Source organism: Cottoperca gobio, chromosome 10 (genome assembly GCF_900634415.1).
Source record: "Cottoperca gobio chromosome 10, fCotGob3.1, whole genome shotgun sequence".
In the NCBI taxonomy this organism is placed as follows: Eukaryota; Metazoa; Chordata; class Actinopteri; order Perciformes; family Bovichtidae; genus Cottoperca; species Cottoperca gobio.
The window spans coordinates 17,802,312-17,824,023 of record NC_041364.1 but is presented as its reverse complement, the minus strand read 5'-3'; the positions used below and the strand labels follow the sequence as shown (position 1 = coordinate 17,824,023).

General features: G+C 41.3%; 2 protein-coding genes across 2 annotated transcripts; one reads left to right on the top strand and one right to left on the bottom strand.

Moving 5' to 3' along the window:
• Positions 1–391: 391 nt before the first annotated feature.
• gabrp (gamma-aminobutyric acid type A receptor subunit pi) lies at positions 392–5,249 on the top strand. The gene is made up of 9 exons (XM_029442039.1): positions 392–476; positions 622–734; positions 870–937; positions 1,023–1,240; positions 2,174–2,256; positions 2,574–2,711; positions 2,826–2,978; positions 3,942–4,135; positions 4,892–5,249. The coding sequence occupies exons 1-9, from the start codon at positions 424–426 to the stop codon at positions 5,222–5,224; spliced, it is 1,353 nt and encodes a 450-aa protein (XP_029297899.1). The 5' UTR covers positions 392–423; the 3' UTR covers positions 5,225–5,249.
• On the bottom strand, positions 4,333–20,369 carry afap1l1a (actin filament associated protein 1-like 1a). Its single transcript, XM_029442038.1, is given in 20 exon segments — positions 4,333–6,780; positions 7,834–7,896; positions 7,898–7,960; positions 8,052–8,230; positions 9,591–9,758; positions 11,153–11,267; positions 11,806–11,878; positions 12,000–12,145; positions 12,371–12,582; positions 12,833–12,952; positions 13,149–13,212; positions 13,756–13,839; positions 13,973–14,152; positions 14,257–14,471; positions 14,566–14,661; positions 14,814–14,949; positions 15,346–15,425; positions 15,549–15,632; positions 15,775–15,900; positions 20,239–20,369. Coding segments are annotated over 20 exon segments (2,301 nt in total). The 5' UTR covers positions 20,273–20,369; the 3' UTR covers positions 4,333–6,717.
• Between the last annotated feature and the right edge of the window lie 1,343 nt (positions 20,370–21,712).

Below are 21,712 nucleotides of genomic sequence, written 5' to 3'. Positions count from 1 at the left end.
TGAATAAACCATGAGGTTTTGACCACATAAATCAGCAGGTGACAGACTGTAAGACACACTTACCTGCAAGAAACGCACAAAAACAAGCATGTAGATAGGTATGTAGGTGCACTTATGCCTTATCTAGTCTTTATCCCTTTGTTGTATTCATAAGCAGCTACTTATGCATTCATGGAACAGGAAGATCGATTCCACCGCATTTCCACAAGTGTGAGGGCACAGTTTTATAACATCAAGGGTGAGGATGGCCGCTGTGCTGCACATTTGCCCTGAGGTTTGGGATCCCATTCGGTCAGGTGCCGCCACCCTATGGTGGGACGACGCTATCCCATGAACTGCAGGATAATGATTTGTGGAGTTTTTGTGTGCATGTTTTTGTTTGTCCCTGAGCACAGCTGCTGACCTCTGGCCCGCTGATCCACAATGTGCGTCCATCTGCACACGCTCATGACCCTCTGCCTGACCTTCACACAGGGGTGAGAGTCCAGAGGCTAAACTCATGTACAGGGTTAAGAACATTTGCTGACATTGATATTAATGTCTATTGGAAATGTAATTCCTTACTTTTATGGTCCACCTCCTGTCTCATTTCTTTTCCATCTCTCTTTATTGGTGTCATAGTGGTTGTATGTATTCGAGCAACCACTGGGGAGAATTGAACGACTCTCAGCTTCAGCCAACAATTCAGAAGCTGATGAAAGGCTACAACCGCTACCTCAGGCCTAATTTCAATGGTAGGAATGAGCTTGATAAATTGATACAATCATTTAGCTGAGTTTAAGTGTTTACAAAAAAATCAATTTGTTGCTTGTGTATCCCATAATTGAAAACAGACTTAATTCCAAATCCTTTGTCTCTGTCTTTGATAGGGGATCCTGTGGAAATTGGAATGAGTCTTGACATCGCTAGCATTGATGCCATCTCTGAAATCAATATGGTACACCTACTTTGTTTTGTGTCAGTGGGATTAGTTTGTGATTGATTGAATTAATGAATAAATCTTCTTTTCATCAACTTCTTAGGACTACACCGCAACCATCTTCCTCCGTCAGCGCTGGCGTGACTCCAGGCTGGTGTTCCCGGGTAATGAGAGCGTCAGCGTGGACGGGCGCCTCGTGTCCCTGCTGTGGATCCCTGACACTTTCATCCCAGACTCCAAGCGCTCCTTCCTGCATGACGTCACGGTGGAAAACCGCCTAATACGCATCTTCAGCAATGGGACTGTTCTCTATGCCCTACGGTACAAGTTTATGTTCATTGATTTGACATTTATTGACATTTTCTACTCTTGCACGTGTCCAAATACAGACTCTGCTGAGCCCGTACGAGTAAAATTGACCTGGAAGGAGAGAAAATGAAAGGGTGAAATAATGCGAGAAAGAACAGGAAGAAAAATCTATAATCTTATTAAAAAAAAAATGTCATGGTGTTTTTATGTTTGTCGTGGTAATCAACCGTTAATTGGCCTTGGGTTCTGCCAGGGCAAGCAAAAAAAAAAAGCATTTATATGTCATGCCTCATCAGTCATATACCTTTAGGCAATGCCACGGAATTTCTGTGTTTTTCGTGCCCTTCAAACTGTTCAGATTGTGTTAGGGAAGATTCCCCTTTGGCCACGGTCAACATTTGTTCTGACATCTTATCAGCCATGTCACACTGATACAGAACTTCATTATGACTAGACAGCTTTACTTAGGACAGAAAGGGCAGTCCTATGCAGGAGGTTATTCTTATAACTCTAGTCTTTTTATCCTTGAGTAGAGGAACACTATTCTGATTTTATTAAGCTGATTAAACATCGTGTATCATATAATAGTAGCGTTGTACAGTAGATCCATGTTGTCCGTGTCAATCACAAATCCGCCATGTTCCTCAGTTTTCTTATGTCTTTAGTATATTTTCCTCTACCCTAACTTTATGCTATCCGTAAGTAAGTTATATATCAACAGAAGATTTTCAATTCCAACAAGTAAGCACCTTATACATATTTAATCTCTGAGGTACATACATATCTGACACTTCAGATACAAATCTTTGTTCTTTTGGTGGTTGCTCAGGGGGCAGAGTTCTTTGTGTTCACTAGTTATTAACCGCCCGGTCGTACATCAAAGGAGTGACAGTGTCTCGGGGGGAGTTTTGCTAATGATCTTGCCACTGTATGAATACACAACAGCATCACGGCTACGATTGCCTGCAACATGGACCTGACCAAGTACCCCATGGACAGACAGGTGTGCACCCTGCAGCTGGAGAGCTGTGAGTACCTGAGCATGGCTTCAACCCTCCATCATGTGTGTCAATGGACATATGTCACCATCACCATATTCATCATCATCATCATCATCATCATCATCATCATCATCATCATCATCATCATCATCATCATCATCATCATCATCATCATCATCCGTGTAGTGAGTATCAAACTGAAGAGACAACGTTATCTTTAGCAAGTCAGATTCATCAAACTTTAATTATCAAATAATTATATTTGTGTGTGTGTGTGTGTGTGTGTGTGTGTGTGTGTGTGTGTGTGTGTGTGTGTGTGTGTGTGTGTGTGTGTGTGTGGCCAGGGGGCTACAACCTGCAGGACGTGGTGTTCTACTGGACCAGAGGGAATGATTCAGTGAAGGGTCTTGACATACTGCGGCTGGCTCAGTACAGCGTAGAGAGCTACTATACATCAGTGTCACGGGCAGTGTATGAGACAGGTAGGAAACTTCAACTCCCAGAAGCCTCATCCTTACGTATGGAGGTCTATTTGAGATCACAAATGTCATACATCATCTTTATAAATACATGTCTTTTTGTGTCTCTTCAAACAGGACAATACCCTAAGCTAGTGTTGCATTTCGCACTGCGTAGAAACGTGCTGTTCTTTATCTTGGAGACGTATGTTCCCTCCATTCTGCTGGTGGTTCTCTCCTGGGTCTCTTTCTGGATCAGCCAGTCCTCTGTCCCAGCCAGAACCTGCATTGGTCAGTACCAGATCTCTTACTGTGTTTCACTATCTACTGTAGGTCAAAGGATGAGTGCAAAAAAAGTATTATTACTCATTATATATTGAATCACTTATATAACTATAACATATTCTCTCACAGACTTTATAGGGTCAGATGGATACGCCCAAAACAGAGAAAATACATTTGAATGGCATATTTAAACACAATCCGTTATTATGCAGAGTAGTCTACATTGAAGAAAGAAAACCCACCCATCCGTGGCTTAACATTACCATAACCTAAATTACTAGTAACTACTACTAATACAAAATAAATGAATACATAAAAAACACAAATTCCAAAAATTGGATATCTATAGTGGTATAATTTATTCAAATTATTTTTATTAATGTAAATGTCTACAAGTTAGCTGAAAGTCTAGTTTTCATCAGCAGTGGCTTTTCATAATGTTGTTAGGCATCCTAGAATAATCTATATAATACAAAATGTGCAACTATTAAAAACATACTACATTGTGGTAGAAACCTGACACAATACAGTTGAACTACACGGGTGAACAAAATCAGATGATTGGCCTAAAAGTACAGTATGAGTATAGTCATGTTAATTTAAAAACGACTGTACTCATCTTTAACATTATTAATGGTGGATAAAAATAGCAAAAGTAGCATTAAAGGTTAAATAAAACCCTATTTGTGTGTACATGGTGTTTTAACTTCACTAGAAAATCAATGCAGTTGATTGCACTAAGTTCTGTAATGCATTATAATTTATGAGAATATAAATATCAACACATCATCGTCATTGTAGCACCAGTCCAAGACATTATTTTATGGTTTACTTACACCAGTACCCGATTAGATGAAAGAGCAACAGCACAAGTGAAGAAAAAAGCAATTATGATTACCAAGACATGGATTAGAGGTTCAAGCACTATCGTACATTAAGAAAACAACAACACTGTGATGTATTTCCCAGGAGTGACAACAGTGCTGACAATGACCACACTGATGATGGGCGCCCGCACTTCCCTCCCCAATGCCAACTGCTTCATCAAGGCCATCGATGTTTATCTGGGAATCTGCTTCACCTTCATCTTTGGTGCCCTGGTGGAGTACGCCTGTGCCCACTTCTACACCATGCAGCACCAGACCGTAGAGGATTTACACAGGGTGAGGATAATGCTCACATTTAAATACGAGGTAAAAGACACTACAGGCAAACACATTTTTGTGTGCACTGGTCAATTTTGAGAGTTTGGGCTATTTTGCTTCCATAGCATGTTTTCTTCCATCCAAAAAACATGCACAATACACATTTAGGCGTTTCATTTATTTTGCATATGTAGATTTCTCCTAAATGCACTTCATTTACATAAATAAACATATTTTAGAACATTTGTAATACAAAAAAAGAATTGTCTTAATGTAAGTAACCAACTGGGGAAGTGTCATAGTAATATTTATTAGTTCATTTTGTTTAAACCTCTTCACCTATAATGTCTTTACAATACAAGTCGGTTTTCTCAAATTAGTTTTTTTTCCATATACTGAGACAGAAATCTGCACTTCAGTAGTAGCACTTTGTTTGTATATTGACAGTATTTTCTGATTTAGGGAGACAATCAAAGTGACATCCAGTATTCCCTTATTAAAAACCTTTGTCTGTAATATGTCAACAAATAAAACAATAATTCCTTAACTTGCCTTTATCCAATGTTCAGACTTATGTTCCAGAAGTGTATGCAAATGAGCACATAGCATCTCATTTGCATATTTAAACATCCAATGTCAGAAAACTTGTAATACAAAATATTATTGTCTTTATAGAAGAAATGTATTGGGGAAGTTTCATAGTGATGTCTATTTGTTAAAATGTTCTCCTATTAAACATGTGAGATAATGAAAACACTGTAATTGTGCATGCAGGAGCTTCTGAGGGAGCTCAATGAATCCAATGGAAACGGCTCGATGCCCTTCATCAGCTCCAGACAGTCCAACCACCCTGTGGAGATCGGCTCCACTGCAGAGGAGATCACCGAGCAGTCGGCGAACAGTGACACAAGGAACAATGCTGGGTCAAAGGAGAAGGCGTCACGACAGGGCTGCGGCCTGTCTTCAGTGAAGAACGCATCACGTAGGGCTGCAGCTGTCTTCACTGTGGAAAATCCGCACAACATTGATCGCCACTCTCGCACCGCTTTCCCCGCAGCGTTCCTCTTCGTCAATATCCTCTACTGGTGTTACTATCTCTTTCTCTGAGCTGCTGCATTGTTAACATCACCATCCATGAAGCTGCTCTACCTCCTCATTTCACACCCAATACCAGTTGACACTGCCTGGATCTAAACTGAACACATAAGCTTTTTGTATCACAGATATTTAAAGAAAAAACTTTTTTGTCCCACAGACAGGGCTGCAAAATGATGAATAGTAGTTGGGTTAGGAACCAGAAATTCTTCTCTGCATCAGTCTGTATTGAAAGCTATTATTGATCATGTATACATGGATGGCTACTAACATCTTAACATACACAAACACAAAGCTGTATCTGTGTATTTCCTGACAATTCCATAGAACAAATGAGGATGAGTCAACTAGTTATACAACAATAGGCTGCCTGAGCTGCATCACACTATACTGTGTTGCTTTGAGTTGTCGTCATTAAGTGACCGATGATGTAGATGTGTTTTTTTCTTTCTTGTTTTGGTTTTCATACATTGTTTGTATGAGACCAATATACTCTACTTCACTTCACAGCATACCATGTGAAATTAAAATAATAAATGACTGACTGAGAACACATTGTACTGTAGGTTTGTATTGTAACACATGATTAAAGATCACATGTTTGAGAATAAGACACACATTTATTATTCCCTTATCCAGGTAGGAGAACAGTAAAGTGCAAAAGTCGACCACAGGTTCAGCAGAGAAGTTGTTAGAATGACATAATAGTGAGGATTTCACACCTCAGAAAAAGATTGGTTGGCACCACTGTGTTAGTCACTCAATTATCTCCATCAGGAGTATTTAAACTGCCAAAGAGGGCAGGATGGAGGATTATTCAGCAGATGGTTCTGATGTATAGCACAACTTCAACCTGAGATAAGAAGTTTATAAGTGCAGTTTAAAAAAAATAAAAAAGGTAACTCACTCAGCCATCCATGGCACATAAGTGAAAACCGTTTACAGGTATTTCTTATGATGATGATGATGATGATGATGATGATGATGAGAAATTAATCCTTGAAGAGTATAAAAGTATAAAACACACACAACAGTAGTCATGGCTCACTCTGTACAGGCAGAATAAAAATATTATATTATATAAATGACACAAAGACTCCTTCCTCGCAGTTTCCAAACACTTTACATTTCACACCTTAATGATTTGCAACACCGGATGAGAACACAATCCTGTGTTGCCTAGCCGCTCCCAACACTATGCATTAACTCTGCTTTTCAACTCACTTTTCTTGTGTCTTTCTTTTATAAACTCACTTTCCTGTTTGCCACATTTGAATCTGTGTCACCAAAGACAATGAAAATACTTGGATTCAGACAATGAGCCGTCCTTGGATTCCTCACATTTAGAAGACGGAAGAGTAAATATTCAGGGAGATGTACCTCCACCTAGTGGCCAATTTCTTTCCTTACAGTTTATTTCCTTTGAAAAGTCTGTGCTTTGGACTGTAGGTGGAAGGTTATCCCTAATAGGATTGCATGCCACAGTAATCAGATCCTGACATCCATTAATTCTTTCTGCAGTCCTCTCTATGGAGCTGCGCTTTGGCTTCTTTCTTTGACTCCCATTCCTGTAAAGGTAAAACACATGTAGGTGATTTAGCAACAACTTGAAAGCAGGTGCAGGTGAAACACGCGTACACAATGCAAGCAATAAGCAACACAAATAAATAACAACTAATTAAACAAATTTACTGTAATAAAGATATGTGAATACAAACAAGCAAAACAATCAATAATACAGAATAATGGAAAAGCTGGGCAATATTGTTAAAACATAATATTTTATATTTGTAAGCCTTAAAGAAATGGCTGCAGAAAAATATTTTTCATAATTGGAGCATTAAGTAAGACCCCCCAGTTTTGTAAGCAGTGCTTCACTGAGTTTTTTATAAATTGTATTTTGTCCAAAATAAACCAGAAATGCTGAATAAGGCCAAACAAATGAGGTTATGGCTGTATGTATGTATGTATGTATGTATGTATGTATGTATGTATGTATGTATGTATGTATGTATGTGTGTGTGTGTGTGTGTGTGTGTGTGTGTGTGCGTGCGTGCATGCATGCATGTATGTATGCATGCATGCATGTATGTATGTATGTATGTATGTATGTATGGCTGTAAAGCACTGTAATGTGCAATGTACTGTTATTGTTCCCCAAGTCATTAAAGTAAGTGTGCAATCATGATATTAGTCAATAATCAGAACATGGAAACATCTATAAACACTTCTTGCAGCTTCATCTCAAACATTTGCAGAACGTTTCTATGTACATTCACTGATTCTCAAAATCCCCAAAACCCATTACTACTAACTTATTTAGACAATTATATTTGACAATGTATGTATTGGTGATCCACAGTACAATACATGGGAGTAGCTGAACAAAGAGACAGAATCCCATTTGATCATTATCCCTTAAAATACGCTCACTTAATTTTAAATGACTGCGTGAGCAGTCTGTCTCTCTATTTATGTGTGAACTGTGAAAACCCATTAGATGATGACACATGCTGCTATGATCCTATCAGATCCCTCTGAAGCCTGAGAGAGAAATCTGTCCATAATGACAGGCGGAGCAATTGTTCAGGAAGTGACTGTGAGACTAACTGACAACTTACCTTTGCCTTCTGCATGACAGTTCCTGTAGAAGAGGCATAAACAGACAGAGGTCTCCGGCGCATTCTCTGCGGCACAGTTTACTGGTAAAGAGTCACTGTAGATATTCTGTTTCTTTTTGCCAGAGGCCTACACAAAAAGAAAAAGAAAAAGAGTAAATAAACATTGCGTATGTGCGTGTAAACATTTGTTTGTGCGTAAAAAAAAGCAACAAATATACCTTAACTGGGGGTTTAGCGTCAACAGGCCCAGCGCCCAGCACTCCACCGGCCATGCTCTTCTTGAGGTTTTCTTGGACCTCAGTCAGCCGGAGCTCCAGGTCTACCCTCTCCGCTTCTTTAACTCGACAGGCGTCCTCCAGCTGGGACACACGCTTGTTCAGGGAGGACTTCCTCCTCTCTGCTCCACAGAAACACATTAACACACACAACACAATGAGAGAAAGGTAGATTTTTTTTAAGTTGGTGTTCAGACCCACAACACATTTACTGCATGTACTAGAGTGCATTTAATAAAGTACTGCATGTACTGTAGTTATTTTACTTCAGAGCTATACTTTTTACTCTCCTACAGCTATATATAGTATTTCTAGTAAATTGTGATACGTTGTTATCTCCACCAGGCCAGTGTTTGGTCGTGTGTGTGTGTGTGTGTGTGTGTGTGTGTGTGTGTGTGTGTGTGTGTGTGTGTGTGTGTGTTGCAGGACCTGGTTGCAGTGAATCACAATTTTGCAGAAAACAAAACGATTTTATTGATTGTTTTGTCATTGACTGCGGACTCCTCTCACTCCTCTTAACCGTCCGGTCGCGGCAGCAATGATCAACAACTGTTCCAGTAGCAAAAGGAATTTTTGGCTATCAGCTAGGCTATAAACAAGCCTTACCAAGTCTGTTACAGGCCACATTTTGTGGCCCAAAAACGGACATCAATAGAACAATTTGGTCTCGTTTTGAACCGGAGCATCTGCAGATTAATTCCATTGCCAATATGTCGTGATCCACTAAAGTTAGAAGCAACACGAGATGAATAAGACACCGTTCTTGTAAACATTTGCAGCCATCTTGGCGGTAAGGGAGTCATGACAAATGAGTGAGATTCAACTGTTCTTAGTGGAAATCTGCACTTTACTGAGTGCATCTTTCTAGTTATAGATTAAACTATCAAAACAATATCTAATAATATAGTACATACTAATATAACAGTGGCAGGTTCCATTGTAATGCCTACTGAGTACTTTTACTAGTGATTAATTTAGCCGCTACTACTTTCTACTCTTACTTGAACCGGAGAACCGGAGTATGTGAAACTACAGGAAATTAATTACATTTCTAATTATAGTTTAATAATATAAGCAATTAGACGTTTTATTTATCCCTGCAGGGAAATTGTCTTCTCACACGACCTCTAATAATTGAGGTCAGAGTGCAGGGTCAGATACAGAGCAGGGATGCAGAATCTCCACTTAATATTCAAGCCTTCTGATTAATGTGCAGATAAAAACTTAACCATCCTGGAAGCAAAATGTGACTTACAGACTAATACATTTTCCTAGGAAGACTTGCTGCCCCAATTTGTCTCTCCGTCCTTACGATCATCAAGGTACATACAGCAGATATATGTTCTAGCGATGCCGTTTATTTTGAGACTTCAGTAAGTAAGTATCTGAAGAGCTGCAGAGTTCTGTTGAAGCTGAGCTCAAGTAAAGACTGGGAATAATTTGTGTAGCATCTGCTGTCTGTTTTGCTTTGTATCTTCTTACCTGAGGCCGTCTTCAGCTCTTCCTTCAGCTCGCTCTTCTCCTTCCGGAGGGTCACCAGTGCATTTCGTATCCCATGCCTCTCTCTTTCCAGCTCCTCTTTCTCTTTCAGGTAATGCTTGGCATCCTCTTCCGCTCGCGTTTTCCCATACCTGCCATATTGGTTGGCGTCTGGGTGGAGATGTCAGAAGAGAGCAAAGGTGAAGGGTCAAATGTGCAGGGGTTATGGGAAGAAGACAAAACATCTCGCAGCAATTTCTTTCTGCTTGACCTTATTAATGTCACGCTCCTCACATGAGGACTATGACGCCATTTGCTACACCTCGCATGAAACCATAGCACACAAATTTGACCTTTTTCATAATTCAAGCAAAGAATTTTGGGAGGAAACAAAGATACAATGTCATTAATAAAAGAAAAACAGACACAAGCACTCCTGCAGAGGAGAGGTCAGGAGGCAAGACAGCGGATCTAATGTGAGTGTCCAATAAATCTCAGGTTTCATCCTGAAGCTCTCAGCCATGGAGAGCGCTGGCTCTTTGATGTGTCAGAACATCACAGTAAAGGCCTGTGAAACAGCACTGAGAAGAGCAAGGAGGAAGCCGACCACACCGATATCACGTTCTTTGACTCAGAATGCTCATCTCCCTTTTTTTGTATGGTAGAGGCCAACTGACACAACGGAGAAAATCGGAGATTTGGAAAATATTATAGAGGGAAAGTGAGAAGATGATTGAGGAGAGAGAGGGAAAAAAAAGGAATATTGAGCTGGATAAAAGCTCAGTACAACACTGAAAGGATTGTATGAGGAGTGTAAGCTACAGCAACAGTAGAGCTTTGCAATCTAACGTGAGACACACAACTACAGTATATTAAGAAGTGTTGTCTGTATTATTCTTGTTCCCCTAATAGGCTGCTACTCTTATAATCTGAAGAGATACTAAATATATTTGGTCTTGCTGTACATATACATGGTATTAAATGTTTGGTTGGTTGTGAATGATATTGTGAGTAGTTTAGATAAACAATATCATTGTGCAGCAACCTGTAGGGCCTTTATATAAAGTTCAGATCACAATATGTTGCATTACATAATATATTGGCGTGGTCAATATTAGCAAAGAGGTTCCACAGGGATCAATCCTAGGTCCTCTTCTCTTCACAAACTATATAAATAACCTAGGTCTGAATAAAGAAATAACAGTCGATTTCATCTGTATTCAGATTAAACTATTTTATACTCAAATGCTGACACAATTGTGCATGAAAAAACTTCTGAAAACTCTAGAACTTGGTACACTAATAAGTTTCTCACAGTTTGTCTCTATCATTGAAACACCACTTGAATGTGATTGTTTTAATTGATAACTTTCCCCTTGCCATTACTTAGTTGTTTCTTATACAGGGCACTCTTGCACAAGGGAGCTTGTTCTCAGTGAATTTCTACTGCATAAATTAAATTTTCATTACATTAGATTGCATTCAATCTATCAGTATACTTCATTGGAATGGGCTGGCTGGAGGTATAGCAATCTTATTTTGGAAAACCAACTAACCACACTTACTGGAGCCTGTTCGTTTGAGGGAGACTAAAGGCTTGGCTCTGTCAGAGTCGCTGCTGGAGAAACTTGAGCGCCGCTTTCCTTGATTCCCAGACTGCTGCCTGCGGTTCTCCCCTGACTGGGTGGAGTAGAGAGGGGGTGGGGGGACATGACGGATGTGGGAGGATGCAAAAAGAAAGATTAGGACAGAGGTAAAAAAGTCAGTAAAGTCTGTTTATTAGGCTAGGCAAGAAAACTAATTTATTGGTTTGAGACCACTGAGGTGTGTATGTTTGTGGATGTAGGTGTTGAGATGCATGTGTTTAACTGCATGTCAGAAGGGTTAAGAAAGGAGTTTACAGGCTGTAAAAGTGCCATGACCTTTTGCCTTCCTGTCACCAGTTTGATCGCTAGTTCTTTTTTGTCTTTTTTCCCCTCTCCTATGGCCACACACTGCTTTTTCTGTGGCCTACAAAAAGCCGTCATTGATAGGAGCGTAACAGAGCACTGTCTGTCTGTTCGGGTGACTGATATGGAGTGTCATATTCAGACAGTGACAGTCCCCAACAGCTGCACACACACAGACATGTCGCTTCTAATCTTGTCACATTAAAGTAAAGCATTACACAAAAGGTTTTACTGAACTAGAAAAATGTGTGTGAGCACATGTATCCCACCTGCATGTCCTCATTAGGGACCTCATCATATGTTCTGGAGTCTGTGGAGGTACTGATGGAGGATGTGGCCCACCTAGGATCAGAGAAAAAGGAGACATTCAATTTACGTGAGGTCTAAACATCATTGCATTGGTCACTGGCCTTGCTTTGACCTCATCCAAATATTCCCATTCCCCCCTCTCTGTCTCACTCACAGGAAGGAATGCCGCGCAGCGTCGCGGATGTTAGCGATGGTTTCCACGTCAACGTAGTCATAATGCAGTGACTCAGGATCTGTCGCGGAGCCTGTCTCAGCCAAGAGGACGCCGAGCCACCGTCCAAGTTCCTCAGAGCTACTAGCCTAAAAAGAGACAAGACAAATCAGGTTTGAATTTTGAAGTGACTAAACATTAAAGTTGCACGCTGTAAAACCGAAACAATGAGCTGAAAGACACTAAAACGAGGCTCTGTGGGTTTGTCACTAGAAGCGACTCCTTTAGAATTACACAATAATTTGACCTATTGTCAATATAAAGATATTTATGAGTGCAGGATTAAAATAAAGAACAAATGCTAAGTATTTTACCTCCAGAGCAGCGACCTCTGAGCAGTTCCGTATGATTCGGAAGGCAAAGGGATGTTTGGGTCCCAGCCCCGGGAACACCTCGCAGCCGTAGAGAGGAAGTGAAGGCAGGGAGGTCCGAGGGTCTCCTTTGTCATGGTAGAAGTGCAGGGAGCCTTTGCACACACAGCACCACTGTTCCCTCCACACCTGATTCACCAGCACCGACACGTAGCCTGCATGGTGAGGAGGGGAAATGAACGACGAATGAACGAAGAACTAGAATTACAGCATCGGTGTTGTACGCCTCCGACAACCATTCAAGTTTGAGTTACATACAATGTCTTTCCAAAATAGTATCACTTTGTTATTTTATCCTATCGTGTGTGAAATTGCAGAGGCATAAAAATAAATGACATGTCTGGAGATCTAAGAGGTCCAAAGATCTAAGGAGATCTAAAGAGGTACAGTGAAGTGGGGTCTGACCTTTTCGAGGGTCGCTGTAGGATGTCCGGGGATCTCCTGGCCGCGGGGGCTTCTTCTTGGAGAAGCTGATGATACGTGTAATTTTACGGCCTGCAGCGAAAGCCCCCCGTTTCACCTTGCCTACATCAAAAATGGAAGGATTTAACAGTTGCTTTTTATCCAAAAGTATGTGGAAACTATACTTTAAGATATGCAAAAAACATGTGACAAAATACATTTCACTATGGACTATAGAAATGAAGTTACGTGATGATAACTAGACAAAGATCCAGTTGATTGCTGTATTAATATGAGGCTGTGTGTTTCTCCGTCTCACCATTCTCTCCAGTTGACACACCCACACTCTCTGAGTCTGATGCGTTCCTCTCTGCAGATAACCTCTGAGGAAAACACACACACACACATGTTGAGACTTTCAAGAGGAGAGTCCAAGTCCTGCACTGGATCTGTAAGACTGCCAGGATCAAACCAGAGCTAGGACTTCTACACTTGTCTTACTTAAAAGCTTAATAAGTATAATTAAGACAATTCGTTAACAATCTTAAATGTATTCTTTCATTATCTTACATAATGACATAATGAGACAAACTCTATGGTTGCTCTTATCTCATCATCCTGTGCTTTCTTTCATGACAGGACCTTTCGCAGTTAATGTTCTGACAGGTTGGTTAGCTTTAAAAGAGGATGTGCCTGTTCCAACACTGACTCACCCTCAGCCCTATCATTGACGTCTTAACACCCAATTACGCTGCATATCCCTTCTTTGTTCTGCAGGCCAAATACAGGTATCACTGTTGTTTAATAAAATTGATGGTGACAACACAATTACTGCTTGCCCCCAACTGTTCACCTCAGCTGTAAAGATGAATGATGTCTTGGGGATGAAGAACGACGGACACAAACATCCTCTCTCCTGTACTTACCTTGTCAAGTTCGGTTTTTCTTGGAATGATGGGAGACGCAGATTCCTCAGGCCCTGCGCTCTGACTGCTCACCTCTCTAACAACCTGTGGGAGGACATTTTACATGTGTCACTCTCGACAGGGTTTGTTTTTCCACATTGTCAAACCCACTTCCAGTGATTGTCGACAAGATTGACGACTGCTGCATGCATGCATATCATTTCAAAGTGTAGCTCACCCTAAGCCATCTGTGGGCCTGCTCCTTGCTTTGTACCGCCAGCACCAGTGCATCTCCATTGGGCAAAGTGAAGCGGAGTTCATGGTGCTTCCTCTTGCTGTCTTTGGGTGCATAGACCACAGTGCATTGGGGCAGCAGCAGATCCACATAGGGGCATGTGTCTTTAGAACTCTTATAGCACTGCAGAAAGGAGGACACATAGGATAAGAAGTTGAAAAAGAGGTCGTGTATGGGTTCCTGCTTGCATGCTTTCCTGAAAACTTGTTGAATGTACAATTTCTCACCTGTAGTCTGTTCTCCCGTATGACAGTGAGCTGTTTCGACCATTGGCCGAAACGTTTCTTGCGCAGCAGGAAGGCACAGATTCGACAGTCCCGGGCAGGAGGCATGGAGCTCTCATCCGAGGGCCACTGATGAGTGAGTCGGACGTCGGGACTCCTCTCCTCCTCATCCTCCTCGTAGGACTCGTAGGAACTACTCAGGGCATCGGAGTCATTGTCTGAGAGGGCAACAACAGAGAAGAAGAAGTGTTTTATTTGATGTTTATCATGTAATATTGTTCATTTTGGGGGGTAACTTTGTTCTCAACTCACATGAGTTTTTGCGGCGTGTGTTTATGCAAGTAGTTGGATAGTTGTTTTCAGCATCTTCATACCCATCCTCGATAGAGTTGGGAGGGCTAGGTCTGACTAAAAAGGGAAGGGAAAAAAATCCCTAATTACTCCTTATGTTCCATCCTGCACTTTAATGCAACTTGTACTTTGTAATTACTGTCTCAGAGGTTTTTACAGCAACATTACACTAAGGGCACTGAGTTCAGCCGAGGCGGGAAGATGCTGACCTCGTGTGATGATGTACTCGGGCAACTTGCCAGGACTGAGGGGCACTGCCTCCTCATAATACTCCTCGGGAGGAGGCGTTGTGGGCAGAGGGGGAGGGGAGTCTGCTGAGTGTGGGGCTGGCGAGTCTGCACAGTTCTGCAAAGGGAAACACACAAACACAGCTCACAGATTTCCCTCATAACCATGAAAGAATTTCTATTTCACAGCCTCAGAACTACATCATCAAAGAGATAGAGGGAAAAACCCTCAAAATGATATCCACAAATTAGAAACATGGGCTCTGGGCGGGTCCCTAAATCTTAACTCTTCCACCAGCTTGCAGATTGATGAGCATGTGTGTATGGGAAACCCCCATAACGTGGAACACAATGTCTGTTCTTCTTTGCTTTTCTAGAGGTGTAATAGTCCTCTGCAGTGTTGAATTTGGATGGAGAGTGCTAAAAAGATACGTACATCCTCCACAGACTGAGTCATATGTAATTTAGTCTGGTAAGGGATCATTTAGAGATTCACTATATATTGGCCACTTGCCTGTTTTAAAGTGTCAGCTTGTGTGTTCTTGTCTTCTTTCAGATCATCTGTAACATCCTTTAGGTCTCCAAGCTCGCAGTCTGTAAGACATAACAACGTATATTTAAACACACACTTGTATACAAAGAGAACATGATATCTGCAGCTCATTTATAGATGAGGTGGTGCACATTTTACAGCACCATGTTGGAACTCAAACTCACCAAAAGTCTCAAAGAGGGACTCTACGAAGCTGGTGCCATTTCTGTACACTGCTGAGTTCATGTAGATGTAGTCCGTTCCTGAAACTGGAGGCAAGGAAAGAAACACCTTTAACATGTTGAGTGTATTGCACATTTTTGAGTGTAAAAAGCTTCCGATTGAAGAAATAAAACTGACAAAAAAAGAAAATTAAAAACAAAGTAAGACATCTTTTCTCCTCTCACTGACCTGAGGGCTGTATCTGCTGCAGGAGGTTCCACACGGAGGTCTTCTTCTCCTGCGTGGGGGAGCTGAGGTTCTCTTGGTCCAGCATCTTCAGCAGGACGCCCAGCTCACTCACCAACACCTCCATCGCTGCACAGAGAGGGAGGCAAAGGTCAGATGGGGCACGGGTTCAGTTCATCATCAGCAGAGAAGTCTAAACAAACCGAAGGGGTTTATGTAAAAAAAAGAAAACTCTTTCTGCTTCGCTTTCCCTGCGTCTTTCTTTCATTTTCTGACACGTCTGCTTCACAGTTTGTCAATATCAATCTTCCCCCCTAAACAAGTCTCCTCTTCTCCTCCTCTCTCTGTTACTAGCCAGACTAAACAACAACATCAGGCTGACAGGAAATGCGTTTGCTAATTGCTCATTATCCTCGAAAAAAGAGGAAGTGAAGCTACCAAAAATAACTATTTGCACAGAATATCAACAGAAATAGAGCTGCAACAATTAGTCGAACGAATGAAACATATCGATTCATTTTTTAAGTAATTTTTCATGCAAAAATGGCAGAAAATGCTGCTTTCAGCTTCTCAAACATGGATATTTCCTGCACCATATCTTTGGGTGTTTGGCTGACAGAACAAGACATTTACCTTGGACTTTGAGCAACCGGGATGGACATTTATCTCTAGTTTCTGACATTTTATACACCAAACGATTAATAGATTAATCTAAAAATAATCGGCAGATCATGAAAAAATGTCAAGAAAAACAAAGAAAGATGTGTCTTTCTGCAGCTCAGACTGATGGCCATAAACCCACATTTCAATCAACTGTCGCATAGGTAGATTAACTGCTCTATAAGAATGTGTAAAAATGTTGGCAGAAATATGAGATTCTGACAAGAATAACTGAAGCAGCACTTTAAAGAGCCCAGAGCGGCCAAATGTGCCAGCAAGCAGAGTCTCATGGCACCTGATCTTTATCAGCAGTGGAGAGATTTTAAACTCCTAGACTCACAATTTCAGCAAACGCTGGCTCAGACAGGCAGACCTCCTGCAAAACACATTCTTCACAAGGCTCTCCAGGTTCTGTAATACTTTGAGGACTCAGCGTATAGGAATACATGATCCACACATCATGTTGATCTGGTCCACTCCCTGTTTTCAGAGCAGAACTTAAATAAACCGTCTCCCTCCCCCCGGCTGCTGGACATCCTGAGAACAGGTCTGCAACCTGCTGCTGTGTTTGGATTCCTCCTCGTTCTGCCAGACACAAGCAAAGCCACAATGTATCTCCCTTCTTTCTGCTAATTTCACAGCTTCTTTTGTATTCTTTCCCTGTTTATAGTTAATACATACTAATTCGCATTTCTCTACCTCTATAATCCTGAAAATCCCCAGAAAATCCCTGACAACTGGCTGAGTCACTGCTGGCACACTTGTCTGCCTTCCCCCACTCCCTCCATCTCTTTCTCTCACCCACTCCCCCCCCCCCCCCCCTTTTCCTTCCCCCCCCCCTGCAACAGTTTCACAATCCAGCCACATTAGACCTGCTGAACCGTGCATTTTTCTGGGGTTAACCACGGGACAGCCGCTGAGCCAGAAAAGTCTTTGTTCGGGCCATCAGATGGCAACAGGTAACCAAACACAAAATACACACGAGTGTTGTCACTATACTGGAATTTCTTACTTCAATACAATAACTTGATTTTCGATTACATTTTCAAAACCACGTGGAAATATTGACACAACAATGAGGACAGAGGCTATAACATGACGTGCTGGTAGCAGAGAACAGCAGGAATAAGTGTTGTAAACACTAACAGTAATAAAACATTTTATTATTAAACAAAACAATATTCTTCTTGAGGTACACGCAATCAAAAGACAATAAAGTGCACGAAAAAAAAAGAAACAAAAGTGTATTATGTGTTTTTTGAATGTACGAGTATATCGATGTATCGAATTGAAACAGTTTCAAATATCCAAAATCGGTATGTATTAAAAAACTGATATTTTTGACAGCACTAACTCACACTAACACACAGGAATGCGTGTGTGATGTGGATTTAGTGGGGCGTGCAAAAAGTGAACTTTGGTGCACCTGTCAACAAGCCAGCGTGTTGTGCCAGTTTGAGGAGCATATTAATGAGCTCAGGCAGAATGTTGGACTCTTCGATGTATTACTCTGACACGACAATCTTGTATGTAATCACCACTGACAAGTAGAAAGTCTTGATAATGTGGGAGATGTATGTGGTATTTGTTCTACATTTCAGACCGCTCCCACTCCTTAAAGACAGACATACTTTCCTGAGGTGGGTCTTCCTATGGGCTTCACAATACCCTGCCAGGGCTACAGTCAAGAGCAACAAGAGCTACAGTAGGTGCGCTTGCCTGTGTCTGTTCAACCACTTCTTTACGAGTGCGGTTTCCTTCTATTGTAATAAAAGCACGCTCGCTCTCTGAGAAGCGGGCATTAATTCCTGCAAGGACTTGGAATGTCTCCTCATTAAGATCCGATTCACCCGAGGGAAATAAGGACGTGGGGGTCCGGGGAAGGAGAGGAAACTCATGAGAGTGGGATGTTTTGGCCTGGTGAGTGCTGTCTCTCTGCCAGAGGCTCCCAGCTGTTTAGATTCTGGCTGTAGCGCACCACTGGGCTTCCCCTATCCGAGTGGAAGATGGAACTTTATCCACAGCGTGACTCATTCACAGCAGAGAGAGACTGACATTTACACCAGTCAGCATTAAATCAAATATAACTAAGAAATCAAGGCGTCGCTTTCAAGGAGTGTGCGTGAAGAGGTCATAAAGAAACTTCACTATTTCACTTGGACCAGTGTTCTAAAAAGCTTATTATCCAACTCCACGATTACAGTGTTATTCCGCTTGTGCCAAAATGAGCAAAGAGGAATTACTACATAGTATTTGGCATGCGAGGCGCTTAAGACCACCCTTAAGTCTCCAGCTATGCCTTCATAATCAACACCACACTACTCATATTAGTTCTTCTCACACACTTAAAACAGCACATGATCCTTTAAATCTCTGTTGCAATGTTGTGTGTGTTTGTGCGAGGGCGATGTGTGTCTTTGATGTGTCTAAAAGCCAGAAAGAAAACAGATTGTGAGCCGAGCACCTGAGGGACACTACACACAAGCTTGGATAAGGTAATAACGCTGCATGAAAACAGGTCAGACCGTGGTGAATTTGGAATATTTGCAGCTACAAGAAGGACAATTTAGGGCTGTACTGCATAGTTCGAAGCACAATACAATTTCTGTACAGTTGCAGATAAGATTAGGCAAAAACTAATACTATTAGTATTCTACTATTACAGAGTGAAAGTGTAAATGTTTTTATCTAATGAAATATTGTGCTTCAATCCATAATTGTTGCTGTTAAAAACAACATTTTTAATGCAAGAACTGCCCTCGCGCATGCTGCACTAAAAGAGAGGCACACACTGAGGAGTCATATTCATTAAAGAAAGTTAATTTGATAAAAAAAAGACCGAAAACATTTCATCCTTAGGGTGATGGCGTCATAAAATGTGACGACAGACATTCGAAAGCTTAATCCAAAAACCTCAATAGAAGCTTCCGGTACAGCCCTAGGACAAACTATACATTTAATCATCTACATACAGATGAGTAATCCATCAGAGAAAACATCATGACATTTTAGAGAGCACAAAAGATGGGTACAGGCAGTGCACCATGCAGGAATGTGTAGTGCCATTCAAAGCTCAAACATTTACCTCCTCACACTTGTCCGACACTTGCTGTTAAACACTAGACACATTCCCCATCTTGTTAATAGTGCAAGACTCTGCAAAGTGTGTTTGTGTGAGTGTGTACATCAATAGTAAAGCCAAGAGAGAAGTTTGTTTAAGAGTGCAGACTAAGACCTTTTAAAAAGAGCGAGGGGGGGTTGAGTAATGTCAGCAAATTGAGCACCTGTGCGAACATGTCCAACAAACCTTGATATGAAGAATAATGACCTTGATGCACGGGTTGTTTTTTTTACTCCCTCCTTTACATGCCAAGGGCTTTCTTCATGCTGAGCTTACTTATCTTGCTACACATCGCACACTGACACACACAAATAACTCCCCAGTATGTGAAAAGTGACAGAATTCCCTCTGTTTCACAATATTGTTGCAGGCAGACATTCCAAGATAATCACACACACATTTTCATCCAACAAAGAGTCTCTAGTGGCTTTAAAAATTACAATGTTTCACTATTTGGGGGGCAAACTGCTGTTTTCTCAACAACTCTGCCCTACTTGGTGTTTCAGTAAGCTGGCACAATGGCACGAAGTAAACATCACCTCATTCGGTCTCATGTTTACAACACCTCCGCAGCCTGTGTGTCTTTGCATTGTTCAGTTTATATTAAAAGATCTTTACGAATCCTCCTTCAGCTTCAGATACCTGCTGTTGATATCCTGACAAGCCACAAAGACTTCAACTCTTACCCTCGGCAGCAGCAGTGGATGAGAGTCCCACCATGTTCCAAGGTTACGAAGGAGAAACCGGTTCCTACATACAGAAGCGATACTTCGAGATATTCCAAAACCAAAGTCTCTGCGTGTGCTGTGACCTGTGAAGTCTTTGTAGTGGAGGTGAGCTGTAGTCTGCCTACTGCTGAATTCACACTTACCTTCCTTCCTCCCTGCGATCTGTTATCTCTCTATTCTTCCCTCCCACTCTGTCTCCCCTGCTCTCTTTTCTTTTTTTTTTGTGTGTGGGGGGGGGGGGGGTAGGGAGTTTGTGGTGGTGGTGGTGCTCTTTGTGTGTGCATGTGTGTGTGTAGCCCTACAGCTGTAATCCTAGGGATCGTATAGCACCTGGGAAAGGCTGGCTGTGTAAACACACACATGTCGACTAATAGCTAACTCACATTCTTTATTCTTTCACATTCCTCCCCTCAATGCATTATCAACCTTTAACTAGATGCACATAAAAGGTTACCACCCAGATGATGCCAGTGAACCCACTGACCTACCAGATACAGTAAGGCATTGTAGTACTACTTTACATTAGAGCATCTTTAATACCTACTGATAAAGATACCAGTACAATGTTTCAAGGGAAGCTGATAATGTGAGTGGTAACCTCTGAACTAGAAGATACAGGGGTGACCTGAGGAAAGGCTGTGGGGTGGAGAGAGAGGCAAGTTGAGACTTTTCTGAGTTACACGTGGATTACTTTTTGCCTTGAGGCAGACTCGTGCCCTGACACGATGCGACACGCTGCCTTCAATCATACACACAACCATAAGCACAGCGATGCACACACGCTGCTCGAAATTGAAACATTGAAATCACTTCAGTTAAGAATTACATTTTGAAGGATGCTCATTCACTTCCTTGCTGAAAGTCACAAGAGTTCGATATAAGATCTCATGTCTGTATGGTAAACAGGAAGATGGTTAGTTAGCTTAGTTTAACACAAAGACAAACGGCTACAGTGGCTCTCTCCAATGGTAACTAAATCCACAGACATGCACCTTAAATGCTCACAAATGAACATGTAATATCTCTCTTTGAGGGTTGTGGGGCTTTCTTTTCTCCAGGAAGTCACTGATTAAAGGTTTGTACAGATTTAAAAAAAGAAAGAGATATACAATATTTATGCTAAGATAAGATGACTGGAGCTGCTGCTTCATATTTAGTGAACAACACAAGACAGTGGTATCAATTGTAATCTACCAAATAGAGAACATCTTTAGGCATCACAGAGACAACAGTGATGACTAAAGATAATTATAGCGTTAAAGGTGATCTCGGTCAAGAACATTGCAGAAATACCACTAGACAATGAATCATAGACAAACGAGTCATTCTGTGCACAGATAAAGAGGATTTCAAAATATACACTTCCAAGGATGTCAGAGTAGAAACATGGAAAAGTAATTGCCTAATAATGTAGACCGGAAGCTTCCCTGAG